This window comes from Anthonomus grandis, chromosome 9 (genome assembly GCF_022605725.1).
Source record: "Anthonomus grandis grandis chromosome 9, icAntGran1.3, whole genome shotgun sequence".
Classification (NCBI taxonomy): domain Eukaryota; kingdom Metazoa; phylum Arthropoda; class Insecta; order Coleoptera; family Curculionidae; genus Anthonomus; species Anthonomus grandis.
In genome coordinates, this window is record NC_065554.1 from 7800208 (window position 1) to 7818923 (window position 18716).

General features: G+C 29.9%; 1 protein-coding gene across 3 annotated transcripts in view; it reads right to left on the reverse strand.

Annotated features, from left to right (window-relative positions):
- Positions 1 to 18716, reverse strand: part of LOC126740509 (homeobox protein OTX1-like) — a 102871-nt gene that overhangs the window by 61587 nt on the left and 22568 nt on the right. For 2 of the 3 annotated variants that reach the window (XM_050446572.1, XM_050446571.1), the window contains exon 2: positions 10486 to 10523. In XM_050446572.1, the coding sequence (XP_050302529.1) occupies positions 10486 to 10511 (26 nt within the window). In that variant the 5' untranslated portion in view covers positions 10512 to 10523. Of the gene's footprint in view, positions 1 to 10480; positions 10524 to 18716 lie in introns of all 3 variants that reach the window. The other variant, XM_050446573.1, reaches the window with a different exon arrangement.

Consider the following 18716-nt stretch of genomic DNA (forward strand, 5'->3'; position numbering starts at 1 on the left):
CTTTTCTTTAAGAAAATATCTTCTTTATTATGCAAATCTCTGTGTAAAATTGATTTTGGCTTAGCAAATAAAAAAAAGAAACTTTAATTTTTATGACCTAATTTTTTTATATTCAGTATGGATCTTTGATTATTCTTGACTAATATTGTAATTTCTTTTATGATCAGTAATCATAATAATAACTAACAAATTATTAATTTGTTACAACATTTTAAAAAAAATTTGTAATATTTGGGATAACCTTTTATGCATAACTTAACTGGATATGATAACATTAAAGTATCGCCGGCAGTTATCTTTGGTGCAATTAATAATTTTAATGAAAATCCTAATTAGAAATTAATTATCAGTATAAACCTAAGTTTAGGGTTTTCGGTAAGCAAACTAGTCGAATTATTTATTTACTGAACGGGCAAAAAGCCCAGTATTACAAAAAATACATTATATTACAAATCTCAATTACGTGCCTACCCTAAGATGAAGTAAACTCTGTGAGCCAACATGAGTTATACAATAGAATATAATAACTAGGTGCTAAACTTTTTTATTGGAAAAAAAGACAAACTAGTATTAAAAATGTAAAGTAACCGTTTTAACATTGACCATTTAACACAGAGGGTTCTTTACATCAAAAAATTTATTTTCACTAATGCATTGCCTATTTAAATGGCATGACAAAGAGAATATTGTAATAAACTCACATATTTTTCAGATTTCTTGTGGTTTCAAGAGTTGTTAGATGTAAGACCTCCACGACTTAATAATAGCTAGGTTGATAGAGATTGGTCGCAAGAAAACTTATTCTGTAAGCTATATGTCTAAGGCGTTTGTGTTAAACTCGCTTGCCACTCTGGATATTGATATTGTAAGAAGGGCACTTCACATGAACTATAATTCAAGTGAGGACGCACAAGTAGCTGAATTGACTCAGTGATCTAAAAGTCTCTACTACATCTCTTGACAAACCCTTATATTTGTTATTTTAGATATGTGCGGTTATAAAACTTAAACGGCTATCAAGTGTGATACCCAGATCTTTTAAGTGTGAAACATTTTCAAGGATATTGTTATTGATTCAAGGATATTGTTATCAATAATATACCGACTACATAAAATAATTATTGCATCAAGCAGCCCGTCTGTTTACAGCCGAACACAAACATCAATCGATTTCACTTTCAAGTACTTCTGTAAAAAAAAAGCGAAGAACAGTGGAGAAAACATTAAGAGATGTCGTTGGTATAACAATTGAACACCAAAGGTCTTAATGTGACCCTTGTCACATCATACACCAGATATCACAAGAATCTCTCTAAAGTGATAACCATGGATTGGAACGACCTGAGTTCTATCAATCAAGTACGATTTAATCCACTGAAGCAAGAATCTATCAACGCCCATTTTCTTTATAATATATATGATGATTGATCCTGTCAAAGGTTTTAGAGAAGTTTGTGTATAAGGAAGTGATCTGAAAATCTTCCCCCAGAGAACTGGCCAGAAAATGAGTAAATGTTGGAAGATTTAACTCAGTAGAACGACCAGCAATAAAGCCAAAATATTCATTGATAAGTTGTGACTGAAGATAGAGGTTGATAAGAGCGATAAAACTTTCAAATATCTTAGCAATGATATTTAGTATACTAATAAGGATGCAATTACTCACTTGTTGAAAAGACCATCTAGGCCCGGCCCTTTACTATATCCAATAATGATAACTTGGCATAGATATCAGAAATTAAAATAGATAATTAAGTTAAATGCAATAATTATTTAAAACTAGTTCATTAAGAACTGGACAAGTTCTTTGGCTATACATTTCAGAAAAATAATTGGCAAATAGATTAGCCATCTCAGGATCAAAGAACATAGTAGTACTTATATAGGAAATTTCATTTTGAATCTGAACCTTATTTCTGTAGTTTCTTCTTAGATCTCACAAACCTTCAAAAATTCATTAAATTAATCTTGAGAAAAACCTCAATGATCTCAACTTACTCGTGATAACATCGCCTCTTCTTTAATTTCCATAATTAAACATTTAAGTTCATTTAAAAAATCCAGTATTGATCATATCATTATGACTTATTCAAAAATAATTCATCCCCAACAAAACTTCCCTATTAGTAATGAATACCAGATATAGCTGAGAGTCAGCATTATTTATACTGTTGCTGACTTGATACAAACAAATTAAACCGCCAAAGTTTCAACCTCATTTGGAGAGGACGCAGGCATTGGTATGGCCATTAAGCAAATTTCATCTTTTGTCTAGGTGAGGCAGGTTAAAGTCATCCAGTAAGCAAACTCCATATTAAGGTAGTTCTTTGCAGAGTTTGTTCAGAGTGTCATTAAACGTTCTATAATACTCGAATGAGGAACGAAAAGGAAAATATATAGATATTTAAATGTATTATTTAGCGAACAAGCTAACCAAAAACACTATACGGAAGATGAGGTTCAGGGAAATGAAAAATGAATACCCTAAAAGATATTGAGTTAAAAAAAAAGACATCGAGGAATATCAGACTCATTACAGGGAAATACAATATCTGAACTGCCTTAAAAGGTTGCCATATGAGAGTATACGCAGTATCAAAGATCAAACCTGGAAGCCTATATATATTTAAAGTAAGTTTATTTTATTAGGCAATAAACCCCACACCATATAAACTTGGACATATGTTTTTGATACTAGAATTAAGGTTTAATTCATATTTTAAGAGAGCTATAATTACACCCTTCTATAAGGAACAATTTGCATATAAAATCTATTAGGTTTGTTTATAAAGGTCAACAAAAGTGCATGTATAGAGACTCGTATATAGGCGAGACAAAAGGTCTTTGCATCTAAGGAAGGAGCATCGGAAATGTACTAAAATAGTAAAGTAAATTACGGATATCACAACATGCTTGGTTAAATGACCATAACATCCATAAACGGCACTGGAAAAAGAAACAAATTCTAGAAGGAACTAACACTCAGAAGTATTCGACCAATTCAGTCTAGTTGATAAACTAGACTTGGTTTTTAGTTTGTACAGAGATACTTATGGTATTAACCAAATAAATAATATATTAATTAAGGCAATGCAAGGATTAGTCCATCGTCTTTCACTTTCAAAAGACTTCAAAAAATCAACTTTAGGGTAATTTTGAATTTTAATGTTTTGTTTTTTAATTTTTAGCAGGTTCTTGATAAAAATTGAACTGACTATATTTAAAAAAATATTTTTATTATAATGCATAACTTAAATGGATATTACAGTTTTAATTTTTTATAGTGAAAATAATAAGGTATTGCAAAATTTAAAAAACTGGCATTAAATAGGCCAAACAATTATCGCAATAACACTATCTAAGTAAAGCTGAAAACCACGTGGCAACTTGTGAAGAATATTACTAATAAAATTAGCATAAAATCGGTTCTAGAAATTTAATAATCCACACAAAATTTTAAATAAATTATTTTATTTTATTAACTCTTGCAACATCATAGTAAATAACATTATTTAGGACTACAAGTAATCTTAAATTCCTCAATATGTATTCAAAAATTGATAATATTACCCAACTGTTGCTTATTAAACGAATTACTTAATACACAAATATCAAAGAGGATTTAAATCCGGGCTTCTATTTGACCAAGGTCTCTAGCTCCATAACCTTTTCAATCATTGGGATAACGCTAAATTGTAATAGGCGGTAATTCAACTGAATATGGCTTTATCTGCAAATAATATGTTGTCTCCAAATGATTCTCAGCTATTTTTTTATAATATTGGGAAAATGCCATTTCATATTGCCACAAATTCGGTGTAGGCGTAAAATGATAACGATAAAACTATATTCTAAAACCATTGTAGGCTTTAATAAAACCAGAGTTAATTAATTATGACGCGATACATCTAAAACTAAAAAACTTCTATCTACAGCAATGTCAAATAATATACATTTTCATAACACTATGTGTCTTTGAAGATATCTTACATGTAATGTAAGAACGTAGAAAAAATAAGCAAAATGAAGAAATAATGCCATCTATAATGAATAAAATTATCAAGATGCATATAAAATTATAAAAATATTTATTCTACGCTTTTTAATTTTTTTTAAGCATAACTTAAATGAATATGGTATCATTTATAATTCTACTACTCGAGTCAGCACAGGAGCCAGCTTTAATGACATATTCTGTTTTTGAACTCTATAGACCTATAGCATGACTAAGATTATGAACCTACCTAATTATTTTGTTGCGAAAACCTTTTAAGTTAGTAAACCATCTGCCATCAATAATTCATTTCACATTGTACGTATTTGCGTCACTCTACCCCCATCCAAATAAAATCGCTTTAAGCCGATTTGGATTTTTGATGTTTTTCCTTTCGTTGTTCGGGGACAATAACAAACATTTAGAAGAAAGGGGTGTTTCCTGGTAACCGACCGGTCCATTTCGAATCTAACTAATGATCAAATCAAAATAAAGTGTATGCACGTGCGCCTTTCAAATGTTGTGATAAGGGCGCATTCTGAGGCCTATTAGATCATATTCTAAGCTTCTGAATCTTTATGAATGAATTAATCCGATAGACTACGTGGTGCATTTTAAAGTTTATATATATAGCAAACAACAAGAACTTTTTTTCTAAAAAGCGCTTTTTAGAGGCTAAATCCTTTAGGGGACCTTTTAACACATCGGTTACCCCTTTTAAACTCAAAGGTAAGAAAAGGGTTCCGAAAGACAAATTCTTGAAAAGTAAACTCAGTAGACAGCATGACGCCATACTAAGCCCTTTTTACATAAAATGACTCATTTGGGCGGAAAACCGTTTTGAAAGATTTAAAGACATACAAGCATATAATAACTTATTAATTTCTTATTAGATATACCTATATTGAAATAATTCTCTACTAGGTTATTTAAGGCAAGTTCTAAAAAAAGTTTGACAGAAGAGTTAATTGAATGTTATTTAGAAGAATATTATTTGTGAAGGTTTTCTAGGCAATAATAAACAAAAATTAACCCAACTCAAGATGCAAGCATTTAAAGCAATTTTACAATGTTTTCTGGAAAGTAAAAGCAATTTAGTGAGGAGGTTAAACTTAAATTTTCAAAAGTAATTTTTTTAGCAAAAAAAATGTAAATAAAAAATAGCAAATTGCTAGTTTTTCTTAATAAAGGTACTGGAAAACTTTTTAATACCGTATATTTTCACCTCTAGCGTTTATGCAAGCTTGGAGATGCCTTCCTAAAGATCTAGAATCTCCCTCATGTATCTGTGCGATTATCTGTAAATATCTCTGATCCTAATCATTGGGCCTTGTGTATAAGTTAATTCCGTGCGATCATTAGACACTATACCAGTCCAGAATATAGTACTTCCTCTTACAAAGGGTGGTACGGGGTATGCATAAACAAGATGGGCAACTTTTATTAGCGCCGTCCATACCCATATCCGATGACTATCTTGCACCTAACAAATTCTTGTTTCGTCAGAAAAGAGAGTTCCAAAATCCTGCAGGTAAAGCCATGTGTTTTTGCGCCCACTGTAGTCGATGAACTTTGAGATCAGGTTGTATTTGGGGTATTCTTATTGGTCGGCAACACCTCAAACCAGTTGCGAGAATTCGCCTCCGCAATGTAGAGACCGATAGTTGACTTCTCAAAGCATCACGCTATCTTTTTGCGGTGCTGGTATCGCCGTAATGGGGTTTCTTCAGATGGTTATGTGAATATAATGGTTCTGTTGTTGATTAGTTACATGCCTTCTACCACTTCTCGGCCTATCATATTAATTTTAATTTTAGTAGCGAATCACTTTAGTGTCATTTAAACACATGTTTACATACGACTAACCGCTAAAAAAATTAAGAAAATCTCCAAAATGTGGATGTTTCGGAGACCTGGCTTTCGGAAAGAATATCTGATGAAGGTATAGCTATTAAGGGCCATACTTTTGTTATATATAGAGATATGGCTGGTTGCGTTAGAGATGGAAATGAATTTATGAAAAAAAAAAGGTTTTTTGAAAAATTTTGAGGTTATTGAGGATGTGTGGGTGGCGGTTCGGGTTTCTTATGAGATATTTGTTATTGGTTGTGTGAATAAACTACCTACGCACAATTGTCCATTTTTTAAGCCAAATTAGAAGAAACTACACACAATCACTTGCTTAGTACTGATTATATTTTTCTCTTCTAGATCCTGGTAGTGTATATGAATGACACGTTTATTAGGCTTTAGTGTTTTGTTACAAATTATTGACGAACCGACTCATTTTACCGTTAATGGCGGTAGTTTAATCTACCATATTGTTTTGCCTAAGCAAACTAACATTATACAGTATAGTAAGTAGTAGATACTTCAAACTATAAATCAGCGAGTATCTCAAACCTTTTGCATTTAAAAAAAATAATAAATTTTGTTTTACTCTATAGTTATTTACGATCCATTTATTAGAATAATATATTTTTTATAGGTAACATCGATGATAAGCGTGAATTCTTTAACCAGAGTGCATTAGCAGAGGCACATTACTAGATATACATGCCCTCTTAAAGACCTGTTTGCTTAGGAAACTTTATGATCCTTGGTTTCTTTATAAGAAAAGAGACGCAATTTCCTATAATCTCTATGATGTCAACTTGATTAATCACAACTTTATCTCATCAATGATTTGCTTAATTTTTAACTTATTACCGAGATGGACATATTAAAATATTTATTTTCAATTAAAACTGAAGCAATCGGAGTCGAATTATTAAAATATATTACTCCTCTTATCAATTTCTTAATTAAAAGGTACATTTTTCCTTCAAAAACTTGGAAGGTTTCATAAATCATTCCTTTGCCCACTATTGATCGTCCATGTCATCTTGCAGATCTAAGACCTATTAGTATTTTTTCCGCTTTATTTAAAATGTTGGAATATGCGATAAGGAGATAGCTTTTAGATCAGTTAGAGATACCTATAGTTTTTCAATTTATTTAATTCAATTCTATCCTTATGTACAATCTGGTTTTAGATAGGGGCATATTTATGCAACTGCATAACTGAATGTTTCAGGTTTTAGGCCATATTTTCCAATATGATATCGGCTAATCAGTCTTGGTTATTCTCGATTACACAAAGCTTTCAACAATTGAATCACGACGGTCTGCAAATAATTTAAAAGTTTTGCGGGTTAGCTTAGTTGGGCTAGTTATAAGAGAGCTCGATCTTTTTCCTCTATGTTTTGCCTAGTAGATTTTGTCATTTTATCTTTTTGTAGGAAGAAATAAAGATTATTAATATTTTTTTTTACCACAACTCTTGGTTGGTTGTTGGTCGTTGAACGGACCTGCAGGTTCTCAGTATAGGGGCCCGACATGGGGTTAGTTTAATCAGTTTGGTTGCAGAGATGTTAAGGTTTTCCAATTCCTTTTTCAGTTGAGCTTCTACAAGACCACTAGCGAAGATAATAGTAACACACCGAAGTGAGTGTATATTTTTTATTTCATGTGCTAAATCTAAATATATTTTTTACTAGGGCTCTCTCTTAAGTTGTTTGGTATTATTACATCAATTAGGTTAGCTGTTTTTTTATTTTTTGTGAAAGTTTTTTGAATTATTTCCCGATTAGCAATAATAGTTTTGCCCTAGTAGATCATTGCGTTTTCGATGCATTCTTTAGGATTATATTTGTAGTATATGACCATTTCTGTAACCAGTTCTTTTTTTTTTACATAATGATATGTATAACTTTTGCACCATCGTCGTGTCAAATTTTGTGACTTCTGGCAGCTAAATACGAGCAGCTTGATGTTCGACATTTTATATTGTCTTAGATGTTGTACTGATTTGTCTCCACAGAGTCTACATTGTCATTAAGTACTTTTTGATGCAATATGTATTTTTTCTAGGTTGTAGGTGTTTAGATTTCTTCGTGCATTTTCAGGTTAGTAAATTTTGTATACCGATGAATTAAGTTGGTGACCTTTGTACTGTGTAAGTGTTGCTCTTATGGATCTTCTTTTTTTGTTTCCAGAAGCTATACATGGTTGCTTGTAGTATCCAGGTGTAAATTGCTTTGGCTTACTTAGGACTTTTGTCTAAAACTACATGTAAGTTTTAAATATTAATTTAAGGCGTGACTTTGGGGTATATTGATAATGGGATCAATGAGGCGTGAATTCTGATGATGCGTCAAAAGAGCGTCTGCTAGAAGAGGTCTCCATATGTTGGGAACATCCACACTGGGTTGGCTGAAGACGCCAGGGTTTTGCGTTATGTAGGCAGCTTCCAGAAATTTCCTTTTTCGGCCGTGTGATTCAGACCAGTGAATGTTATGACCGTTTGTCCAAGCATGTTCAGCAATGCCTGATCTGGCTACTTCTCCAGTGGTCGTCCATTTGCGATGTTCCTTGGTCCTAACTGCCAAAGGTCTTTTGGTTTCGCCAACATATGAGTCACCTTACTCACAAGGGATCTGGTAGATGCAGTTTTTGGTGTCTGCTGTAGATTCTGGCTTTGTTTTGAAAACAGAACTTCTTATTGTATTGCCAGATCTAAAGGCGGTTTCTAGATTAAACTTCTTAGCATTCGTCGCATTTTCTCGGATGTACTTTTTATATAGGGGATGGCGAGAAGTCCATTTGATTCATCCTCTTGCTTGGTTCTGGTTTCCTTCGCCATCGACCTCTGGATAGTTTTCTGCATAAGTTTTTTGGGATAACCATTCTGTTGCAGATCTTTAGAAAGAAGTGCTACTTCCGCCTTAAAGTCTGCGTCGTTATTGCAGATGGTTACAGCTCGGCTGTACAGAGACCTGATGATTTCAACTTTAGTCGAACCAGAGTGATTGGAATCAAAGTGTAGGTATTGCCCAGTATGTGTGGCTTTTCGGTACACAGACGTTCTTATAATGCAATTTGTATTCTTGACAAGAACATCTAAGGATGGCAGCGTCGAATTTTTCTCAGTCTCCATGGTGAATTTGATACTTGGCACCATGTTGTTCAGGTGATGTAAGAAGCCCTGAAGTTTGTCTTCCCTTTTATCCCAAATGATAAATGTGTCATTAACGTATCGCAGCCACATCTTTGACTTTTGTCGTGAGAATAGAAAATTGCTTTAGTTTACACTTGATAACGGTCGGAGATACTTGAGAGATACTACCGACCGAAACGTCGTGTTGTACCAAAAACAAAGACAATGTCAGTCCGACTACCTGTTTCTACATTACCATTGTCTACCACTTTCAAAAATAGGCGTTTTTCTTTTAGTGATCTATATTTAAAGTTTGTTTTATTTCTAGATATTTATATTTTTATTTTTTTCTCATAACTTTTTTGCTTTATTATGAACTTTTCCAGTTTTGATATGAACAGACGTGCATTCTTCGAGTTTACATTTTTATAAATCGGCTAAAGCTCGAGACTAACTCTAACTTTGAAGTTTTTTAGGATTTGCAGCAAAATATCTTAGATCAGCCATGAACAGGAGGTAATTTATTTTGAGACTTCGCCTTCTTGATGTAACATAATCGTAGTTACTTTTATCTAACATACTGCTTATGGATAGTTAAAAAAAAATATTTTAAACTATCTCTGGAATACGCCTCTACCAACCTTTAAAATTTCTGTTGCGTAGCTTGTGTTTAGTACGTTTACACTTAGTGAAATTTCCCAGCATGCCATTACCTATTCTAAGCACTAAAATAGGCTCTGGTTTAGTTTATAAATATTAAACAACTCGCAACCATGGTTGGAAAGCTTTTGTTTTTCGTTCTTTGCATGGTTTGTTATTATTGAGCCTAGGAGCCTAGGACATTTTGTTACCATGCAGTCGTGTTACCGCATATTGTCGCAGTTTCTAACATGAGTTTTAATTTTTTGTGATATAAAAGCTGTAAAAGTTTCGTAGATTATCAGCAAGCGTGTTACTGATCTTTAATTTTGAGGATTGTTTATTTCGTTATTTTTTGGCAAAAGGTAAGTTATGTCCTTGGTAAAAAATTCTGAAATTCTCTCTGGGTTTTAAATTACTTGAGTTAATTTTAAGGTAACAAATATGTGTGTTTCAGTTAAGTTTTTCCATTAGTAAGCCTGAATTCGATCTAGGCCAGGAGTTTTCCAATTTTCTGTTCTTGGTAGTTCTTTATGTATGTTTACGTCAATAGTAACTGGCCGCATATCCTGCTTATTATACAAATCTTCAACTGATAAGATACCCTGTGAATTGGAAAAAATCTGTTGTAATACCCGATCACAAAGGACCAATTTGCCCGAAAATCTCCCATCGATGTAGATTCTAATGAATTACCCTACATATTTTTAAATCAAGGAAATCTTTAGTATTTTGAGAAACAAAAACTTTAAATAAAACCAATAAATATAATCCTAAAACTAATATTTTCAGTTAAATAAAATACTACTAATTAGGTGATATTGTTATAAAATAGGCTCTAAACTAAAGGTTTATGAAAAATAATATACCTTACCCAGTAGTGAGGCTGTTGGGCCACATTTACTTTGGTCCCTGAAACAAAAAACAAAGAACATTTCAGTAAAAGATAAATAGGTGAAAAAAATGTGTAACTAAGCAGCCACCCCATTACGCTTCAACATTTTCCTTTAAGGCCCTACCCAAAGTATGGGTCCTCTAAAACGACATTTTAAATGGAACCATTTGTGAAGCCGCCTTGCCAAATTACCCTCTTTTGTAACCGATTCTCGGTAAAGAAAGTTTCCACTCGGTTGAGTTCTCGAGTGCAAACCACCAGAAAATTGGTGTAAACTTGCAGCCTTCGTGGGGCTTTATACAACATTACCAACACCGATAACATCTGAAATGGATGCCCCGAAATTTACCTGAAACCAAATATCTCTTAAAGAACCGCAGAGATTGGTTATCAACTATATGGAATGGGATTGGATAAAAGTAAAATGTGCTTCTTGTGTTACGTTTGCTTCTGAAAAAAAGCTTTAGAGCTTTTTAGGGGCTCGTTAATATTTATTCTTTCGAAATTTTATCAGATTGTTATAGAAATCTTATAAAATAATAAAAGTGTTTAATATTACCTGATAAACAAAAATTTGAAATAATGATGGTTATGGTTATAAGGGGGTAGAAGGTTTTGTTTTTCTATTTTGTTTTTATTTATATAGAAATTCTGAAAAAATTACCAAATTCTTCCCCATAAGAGCTTTTGGTGGCTGATGATAGATATTTTTTTTGATAAATTGATCTTTAAATTCCTTTAGTTTAGACATATTTTTTGTCTTTTTTTCTCAACTAAACTTCTTTTTTGTAAAGACTTTTTGATTTCACACCTGTTTTTATTTTTTCTCATTTTTATTAAAATCCCTTTTTTGCAAGAATGACTTTAACCTTAAGTTATATAAAGTTTTATTATTCTATACCGATAATAATATTAGTATTTCTTTATTATACTTTTTTAAATTCTTCTTCTAAATGAATTACTTGCTTTTTTTCTCTGATGTTTTATAATTTTTTTTCGTATTTATTTATTTCAATTTTTAATTTGAGTTTTTGGCTTTAGGAACTTTGGGTTTACATTTTGCTAATTTTTTAAATTTTGTTTGTATTTTTTAAAGAATTTTCATTTATTTCACTGCCTTAAACTACCCATTTTATCCAAGTATTTATCCAAATTTTAAAAGACATTTATTCTGTTATTATCAAATTTCTTTCATCATAGAGGAATACAACAGGTTACACGCTTAAAAAGATATCCGTAAAATTACCCTATTATTTAATATCATAATATCCTATTTTAATACTATTTTTATAAAAACTAAATGGCTGAGTATATAGAACAAAAACTAATTAGAAGATAAAAAAATAAGTTCCTAATGCTAAAGTTCTACATTATCATCATAAACTTTTAAAGACAATATTTCACTTTAAATGAACAGCAGTACAAATTATAACTTTTTATTATTTTACAAAATAGAGAGTGCTGACCGCAATTTCTTTTTCCTAAATAGGATAAAAAATAATTCGCGCTTGATCTGATATTAATTTGAGGAATGTTAAATTTAAAAAGTGATAAAATAGAAGGAGTGTTCAATTGATAATTAATTACTTTATATAAAAGCGAAGTATCAGTTAGAAAACGCCGGCCGAAAAGTGAAATTATGTTAAAATGCTCTCGAGCTCAAGTGAAATTTTGATATGCACCTAAGCGGGTTCTAAGAGAAAGAAATCTTCAAAAATTTGTTGTGGATGCTCTCCAATCGATGAATATAAATTCCATACCTAGGATTCCATATAATGCTACCAAAAATTAATTTACCTATCGTAAGTATTAGCATTTTCCTATTTTGTGCAAGAAAAAACCTAGCAGTAGATTTAAAAATATCGTCCATCACAAATAGTCATAATTAGCCTTATGACTATTTGTGTGACTAAGTGTGTTTATAAAAAAAACAGATAGTAGTGTTTTCCATATTTCAATTCCCGGTTACAGTTTTAATATTAAGTAATAAATACTAATAAACTAACTTAGTAGTTAATTTTAAATCTAATATTTCCACTCCTTAAACAAATTAAGAAGGGTCTACACAACCCGCCCTTGAACAAATGTGCATTCTCAGCTTTTATTGCAGGCGCTATAAAGGATTTCGCACTTGAAAAACCGCACAAGCGTAAACCAATTTTATTGAGTTCTAACTTCAAAATTATAGGATTTTGAAGTGGTATTTTAGGGTCTAAAAATGCAAATTTTACTTAAGGCACATGTCATTATAATTCTGATCAGTGGATATCGGGCGTTCGAATAAAGTAGTACCTTGCCGGTTGTAATATATAAAAGTAGTAAAGTATAAAAAAAGTCGAATAATATTTGTACTAATAAGCCTGTTTCCTTTGTTATTAGTATAGGAATCAACTTAATATTCAGATTTAAAATACTTGGTTGACTTTTGTTGGTAGAAATTTGGGTTTGTATATAGATGTACAGCTTAATTTTAAATAACATTTAAAATCTCTACTAAAAAAAAGTTATGTGAGAATGAAGCTTTTATATGCAAGCAGACACCTTTTAAATTTTAAAACCAGAAAAAAATTATATGAATCACTTATTATGTCTATTTATTCGTATAGTTTCATAGTATATTATCCATTCTTACATGTTGTAAATAAAAAACGGATACAATACGTTTAGAATACATGCTGCAGATTTGTTTATAAATTAAGAACATTTGATCATGTCTCAGAAAATATAAGAGTTGGGTTGGCTTAAGTGTGATAACTGGTATAATTTTACCTTGACTCTATTTTCTAGAAAATTAAATATGTGTCAAGAACCAGTATATTTGTTTAAAAAACTAATTTATAGGGAGGCAAGTACAAGAAGTATTTATTAGATGTGCAGTAGATTTTTAGGACTTTTTTAGTGACAGATATATCATATGTACTGCATTGTAATGTTTGATTAAAAACATTTTATCCTCAGTGTTATCTCTTAAAAGCATTCTATTGGACTCTGTTAACATTTAAAGATGGTGAACTTAATATCAGGCGAATTGGTTGAGTGGAAGAATGGCCAGGAGGCTAAACTTCGCCAGTTGCGCTATTCTTGTGCATATGATGTGAGTGTACATTTTGATATGTTTTTGCATTGTATGTATGTACAAAGAAATACTTGAATAAAGGCATTATTTATAGTGAAATAACAACTAAAAATGACGACAAGATTCACAAGATTCATTGCTTTGCAAAAAAATAAAGAAAGTTGAAGAAATAGTAAAAAAAGAAAATTTAAGCAGATTCGATAATGCTTGAATGAAGAGGTTAATTCAAAAAATCGTAATCAAAGTCGACATTGAATAAAAAAAGAAATTTGAGGAATAGAATAAGTAAATTCAGAAAACCGAAATAAATGAAATCAAATATGAAAAGGAAAAATCCGATCAATTTTTGAGAAGAAAAAATGTGAGAATATTTGGTGTGAAGAAACAGAAAAATGAAGATTCGATGGATCTAGTGTTTAAAGTTTGTAAATGAAAAATAGGTTTGTACATTAAAAGTGGAAGTATTTTAGAACTTTATAGAATAGGGAAGAAAGCAGACAACAAAAAACACTACAGTCAGAACATTGAAAGTATTAATTTAATCAACCAATTTAAAGTACAAGTGCCTTATTATTATGTAATTGTTCGACTGTCTAAATAATATCTCTTTTATTGGGCATTTAAACAAAATACCATTTTTTTTGTATCGTTTGTTGTTTTTTTTTGTTTACTTATTTACTATTACTGTTTTTATTATTGTAGTTTTTTTTTAACTTTTCATTTGACATTTATTTGATTTTATATTTTTGTTATTTTTTTTAAGTAGTTTAATTTTTTAAGCAATTATTTAATATGGTAAATGTTGAACAGTTTTTTGATCGCTTAAGTCAATATACTGAAAAGAAAACGGATTATATTAATGGAATAACAGAAGATGATTTTTAAATTAAAAACTGTGAGCTAGCTATTTCTAATATGAATGTACAAAGTTTTCATAAACACGCAGATGAAGTCTGTATTTTGAATAATATAACAAAAATTAAATTTGATATACCTATTTTGACAGAAACTTTTATATGAAAGCAAGATGATTATCAATTACAAAACTATAGGTTTTATTACAACAAAGGCAATTATAATAGTCCCGATATGGTAGATGTTTTTGTCTCAAATTCATTTATTATTAACAAAGTTAATTATATAGGGTTACATTTACTAAAATTTTTTTGCGTAAAGGTTAATAATACGTGTAAAATTATTGCAACTTATGCCTGCTTTTCATTGTGAACTGTTTATCAGAGATCCTAATGGAATACTCACAGTAATTAAAGATTATTCGCAGGTGGCATTTTTGGAGGCAGATATATAGATTTAATAAATAATAATAGAATAATTGTGTCACACCTTAATATTCTTGCAATTCGAGGATTATTCAAGCAAGAAATAATATCACTAGGGAAACGGAAGAAACGGAGTCAAATATAGATAATATTTTTTATGAAATAAATTTAAATTATCTTAAACCGAAACCACTGATTTTAAAATGATCTATCATGGATCACTATTCAGCTTTACTTTATTTGGGAACAACTAAACAAAACATTTTTAGGCAAATAACTTTGTTAAATTGATTAAAAAACGAATCCTGGACTGACGTTTATTCTGATACTAACCCTGAATGTGCGGCTTCAAAATTTATCACTCAAATTAAATACTTTGCAATAAATTCTAGAAACACTAAAACCATAAACGCTAACTTAAAAACAGAAAAAACCATGGGTTACAGAGGAAATTTTAGTGTGTGAAGGAACGTGATAAATTAAAACAAAAGTTAATACAATATAAGACTCAATTTTAAGAAAATAAGTATAAACTGACAGGAAATAAATTAACAGCATTGATAAAAAATACAAAAGCAAAATATTACAAACAAAAAATAGATCATTTTTGAAATAACATTAAGGAAACATGGAAATACATAAATGAAGCCACTAATATGCCTAAACAAAAAAATAATGAAATAAACAAAATTCAAAACACTAATCTAATAATAACTGACCCGAAAGACATAAGCAACGAATTAAATTTATTTTTTACAAATATCGGTAGTGGCTGATAAGATCAAGCAAAATTTAGATAATCAAGACAAAAAAACATCATCTATGATAGACAAATTTAAAAATTCGCAATTTTTATTGCTAGTAAATGAACTGGAAATAAAATCTATTATAAGTTCTTTAAAAAACAAAAGCAGTTCAGGATATAATAATACAACCAGCCAAACAATCAAGCTAATAGAGAATGATATCGTAAAGCCAATGTGTTATATTATTAATAACATGTTTTCAAGTAGAATTTCTCCTCACGTATTTAAAAAGACAATTGTTATTCTAGTTTACAAATAAGGTAACGCACTTGATATGAATAATTAAAGACTAATTTCATTGATAAGTAGATAGTATAACTTTGCTAAAATTGATATAGCTTATTACATATTTGAAAAAACATACTATAATTTCTGAGTTTTTAAGTTGGGATATTCATATTGATGTACTAGTAAAAAAAAATTGTAAATTGCTTTATAAATTTTATCAACTAAGGACTTTCTTAAGTAAGAACACTTTGATACAAGTTTATGGCTCTTTAATCGAGTCACTAATTCGATACAATTTGCCTATATGGGGTTCTGCTTATGATTGTTATACAAAAAAAATAATTACAACACAAAAAAGCATATTAAAAATTATCTTTAAAAAATCAAAAACATTTCCCAGTGAACTATTGTTTGAAGAGACTTCGGTGCTTGATTTTCAGTCATTGTATATTATAATCACCTTAGAATTTGTACATTCATAACAAACATTCACATAAACACTCAAACCTTTTAAGATCATACGTATAAAATCAGGACTGCGTAATTCGCAATACTGTATACCACAACCCAAAAATACTACCTTCATAAAATCACTAGATTAAGTTGGCTTAAACTTGTACAATTATTTGCTAGTTGGTATCAAAAATATAAAAAACAAAAAAATAAATAAAAATCAGTTGGCAAATTCTTAAAAGATAATTCAGATTCTTTTGGAGATTTGCTGGTTATAGTCGGATAAAAAAATATATAAAACTGCAGGTACAATATCTATTTCTACGATCTTCTACGGTATAACTAGACAAATTTAACATTTTACAAATTCTAAATTAATTAATAAGTATTTTGTTTATATTACCTAAGAACTTTTTTTAAAAGTATTTTTAATTTAGTTTTATTAGGTATTTTTATGATTGGCTCACTTAAACTTAAATATTAAGTTTTTTATTTAGTATTATAAGCAACTAGCACTGAAACGTTTTTCGGAGCTTAAGTGCATTTTAATCATACTCTGTAGTTGCAGATTTCTGAATTAGTAAAGAGCTTTTGAATTTGAAGAAGATCACTTCTACAATATAAACATGAACAAATATGTTGACTCCTAATGCACAAACAAAACACTTCCGCCCCTATTAAAGTGCAATTCAGTGAGCAAATTCTAAGTGCCCTATTTTTAAACCTAAAATCAAAATCCTGTTCTTTGGTGTCAAAGAACCGGATACGAATTTTATATGTAACATTTTTAAGTCAATTGGATTATTTAGCTAGAGTATAAATTGATAATCAATAGAGCAAGAAATCCTAAAGAATAACTAACTAAAAGGAATAATAATAAAGATTAGAAAGAAGTGGATCAGGTATTCATCTTCTTTAATACTCTAATTTACTGTAATATTTTTTTATAATTCATCTAAGTCATGTACGCACATATTATTTATCATATATTATCTTATTGATTAGAATATTAATTAGTGATCTGAAAGAGAAACAAATTAGTGTAAAAAAAAAACGTGGTTTTAAGATTTAGACGCCGAATCATTTATAATTATTAAATATCTTGATAATATGTCTTTTTAAATACAAACACATTAAAATGGTCTAGGGAACAAAGAAAAGAAGCCGTTTTTTAGACAAAAATTTTTTTTCCAAGATAAACTGTATTTATTATTTGTTGGACATTCTTTTAAACAACACATTTATCATATTAAGTTATTCTTATTGATAATAAATAGTTTAAATTCTACAAGGCGTATTTGGTAAACTTAAAAATGTATTAAGTACAATTGCCCTCCTTTTATTTGTAAAAAAAACAAACGAAAATTAAATTTATAATTTCATAAAAAAACTTTTGCTGTTTTTTTGTCAAGCTTTTACCTAGGGACTGTTGATTTTTACGTAATCATTCTTGTGATAATTACATTTTCGAATACTTCACTTCACACTTCACACATTGGTTTTAAAAAAGGGCTTGCGAATTACAGATTTTATATATTATACACAGTATTTATATTACAAAACATATTTGTACACATGTTAACATTTCTTTGTACAGATTTATTGCATCTAATTAAGGTTTTAATTAACAAGTGGCTATTCCAGAAGCCACAGCGTTATACCATGGTTCAGAACGCAAAGCGGAAAAACGTTCGTTTAGTTAATTAGAACATATACCATGCATTTAAGTAAATATTTTATGTTTCTTATCGGACTGCAACTTTATTGGCTTAATCGCGCTTTGGGTTTAATATTTATCGTCATTGTTTTTTGTCGACGTCTGTTTTTACCTTTCAGAAGCGCAATTAGGTGTAAAAAAATTTATATACAGTAAAATAAGATATAAAAACATTCCAAAATTGTATAAATATTTATTAAATTTTTTTTTGTTTTAATTTACTACCTTTAATCAGTGCTTGAAGCTCTGGACTCGAGATTATATAATTTTAAATAAAAATGTGCAATAATGGTAGATAAATACTTAATTATAACCTAAATATATCTTAAATAGTTTAACAAACTTTTTAAATTGATTTGTACATCTATTTTCGGGTTTTGTATTATACATTTTTGACGCTTGATAGATTGGATCATTTAATACCATATTACTCCTGAATTTACCCAGTCGATATTATTTTGCAATCCAGTATGATAACTATGTACATTTTTAATTACCAATATATTACATTGGATTTATAATGACGTTATACATTAATTTCGCTTATTCTAATTCCAAAATTTTAATAATTCTGGAAATCCTTAATTTTGTATATAATGTGTCTGTACTGTAGGTTAGATACCTATGATAATTCAATATTAATTTTTAAA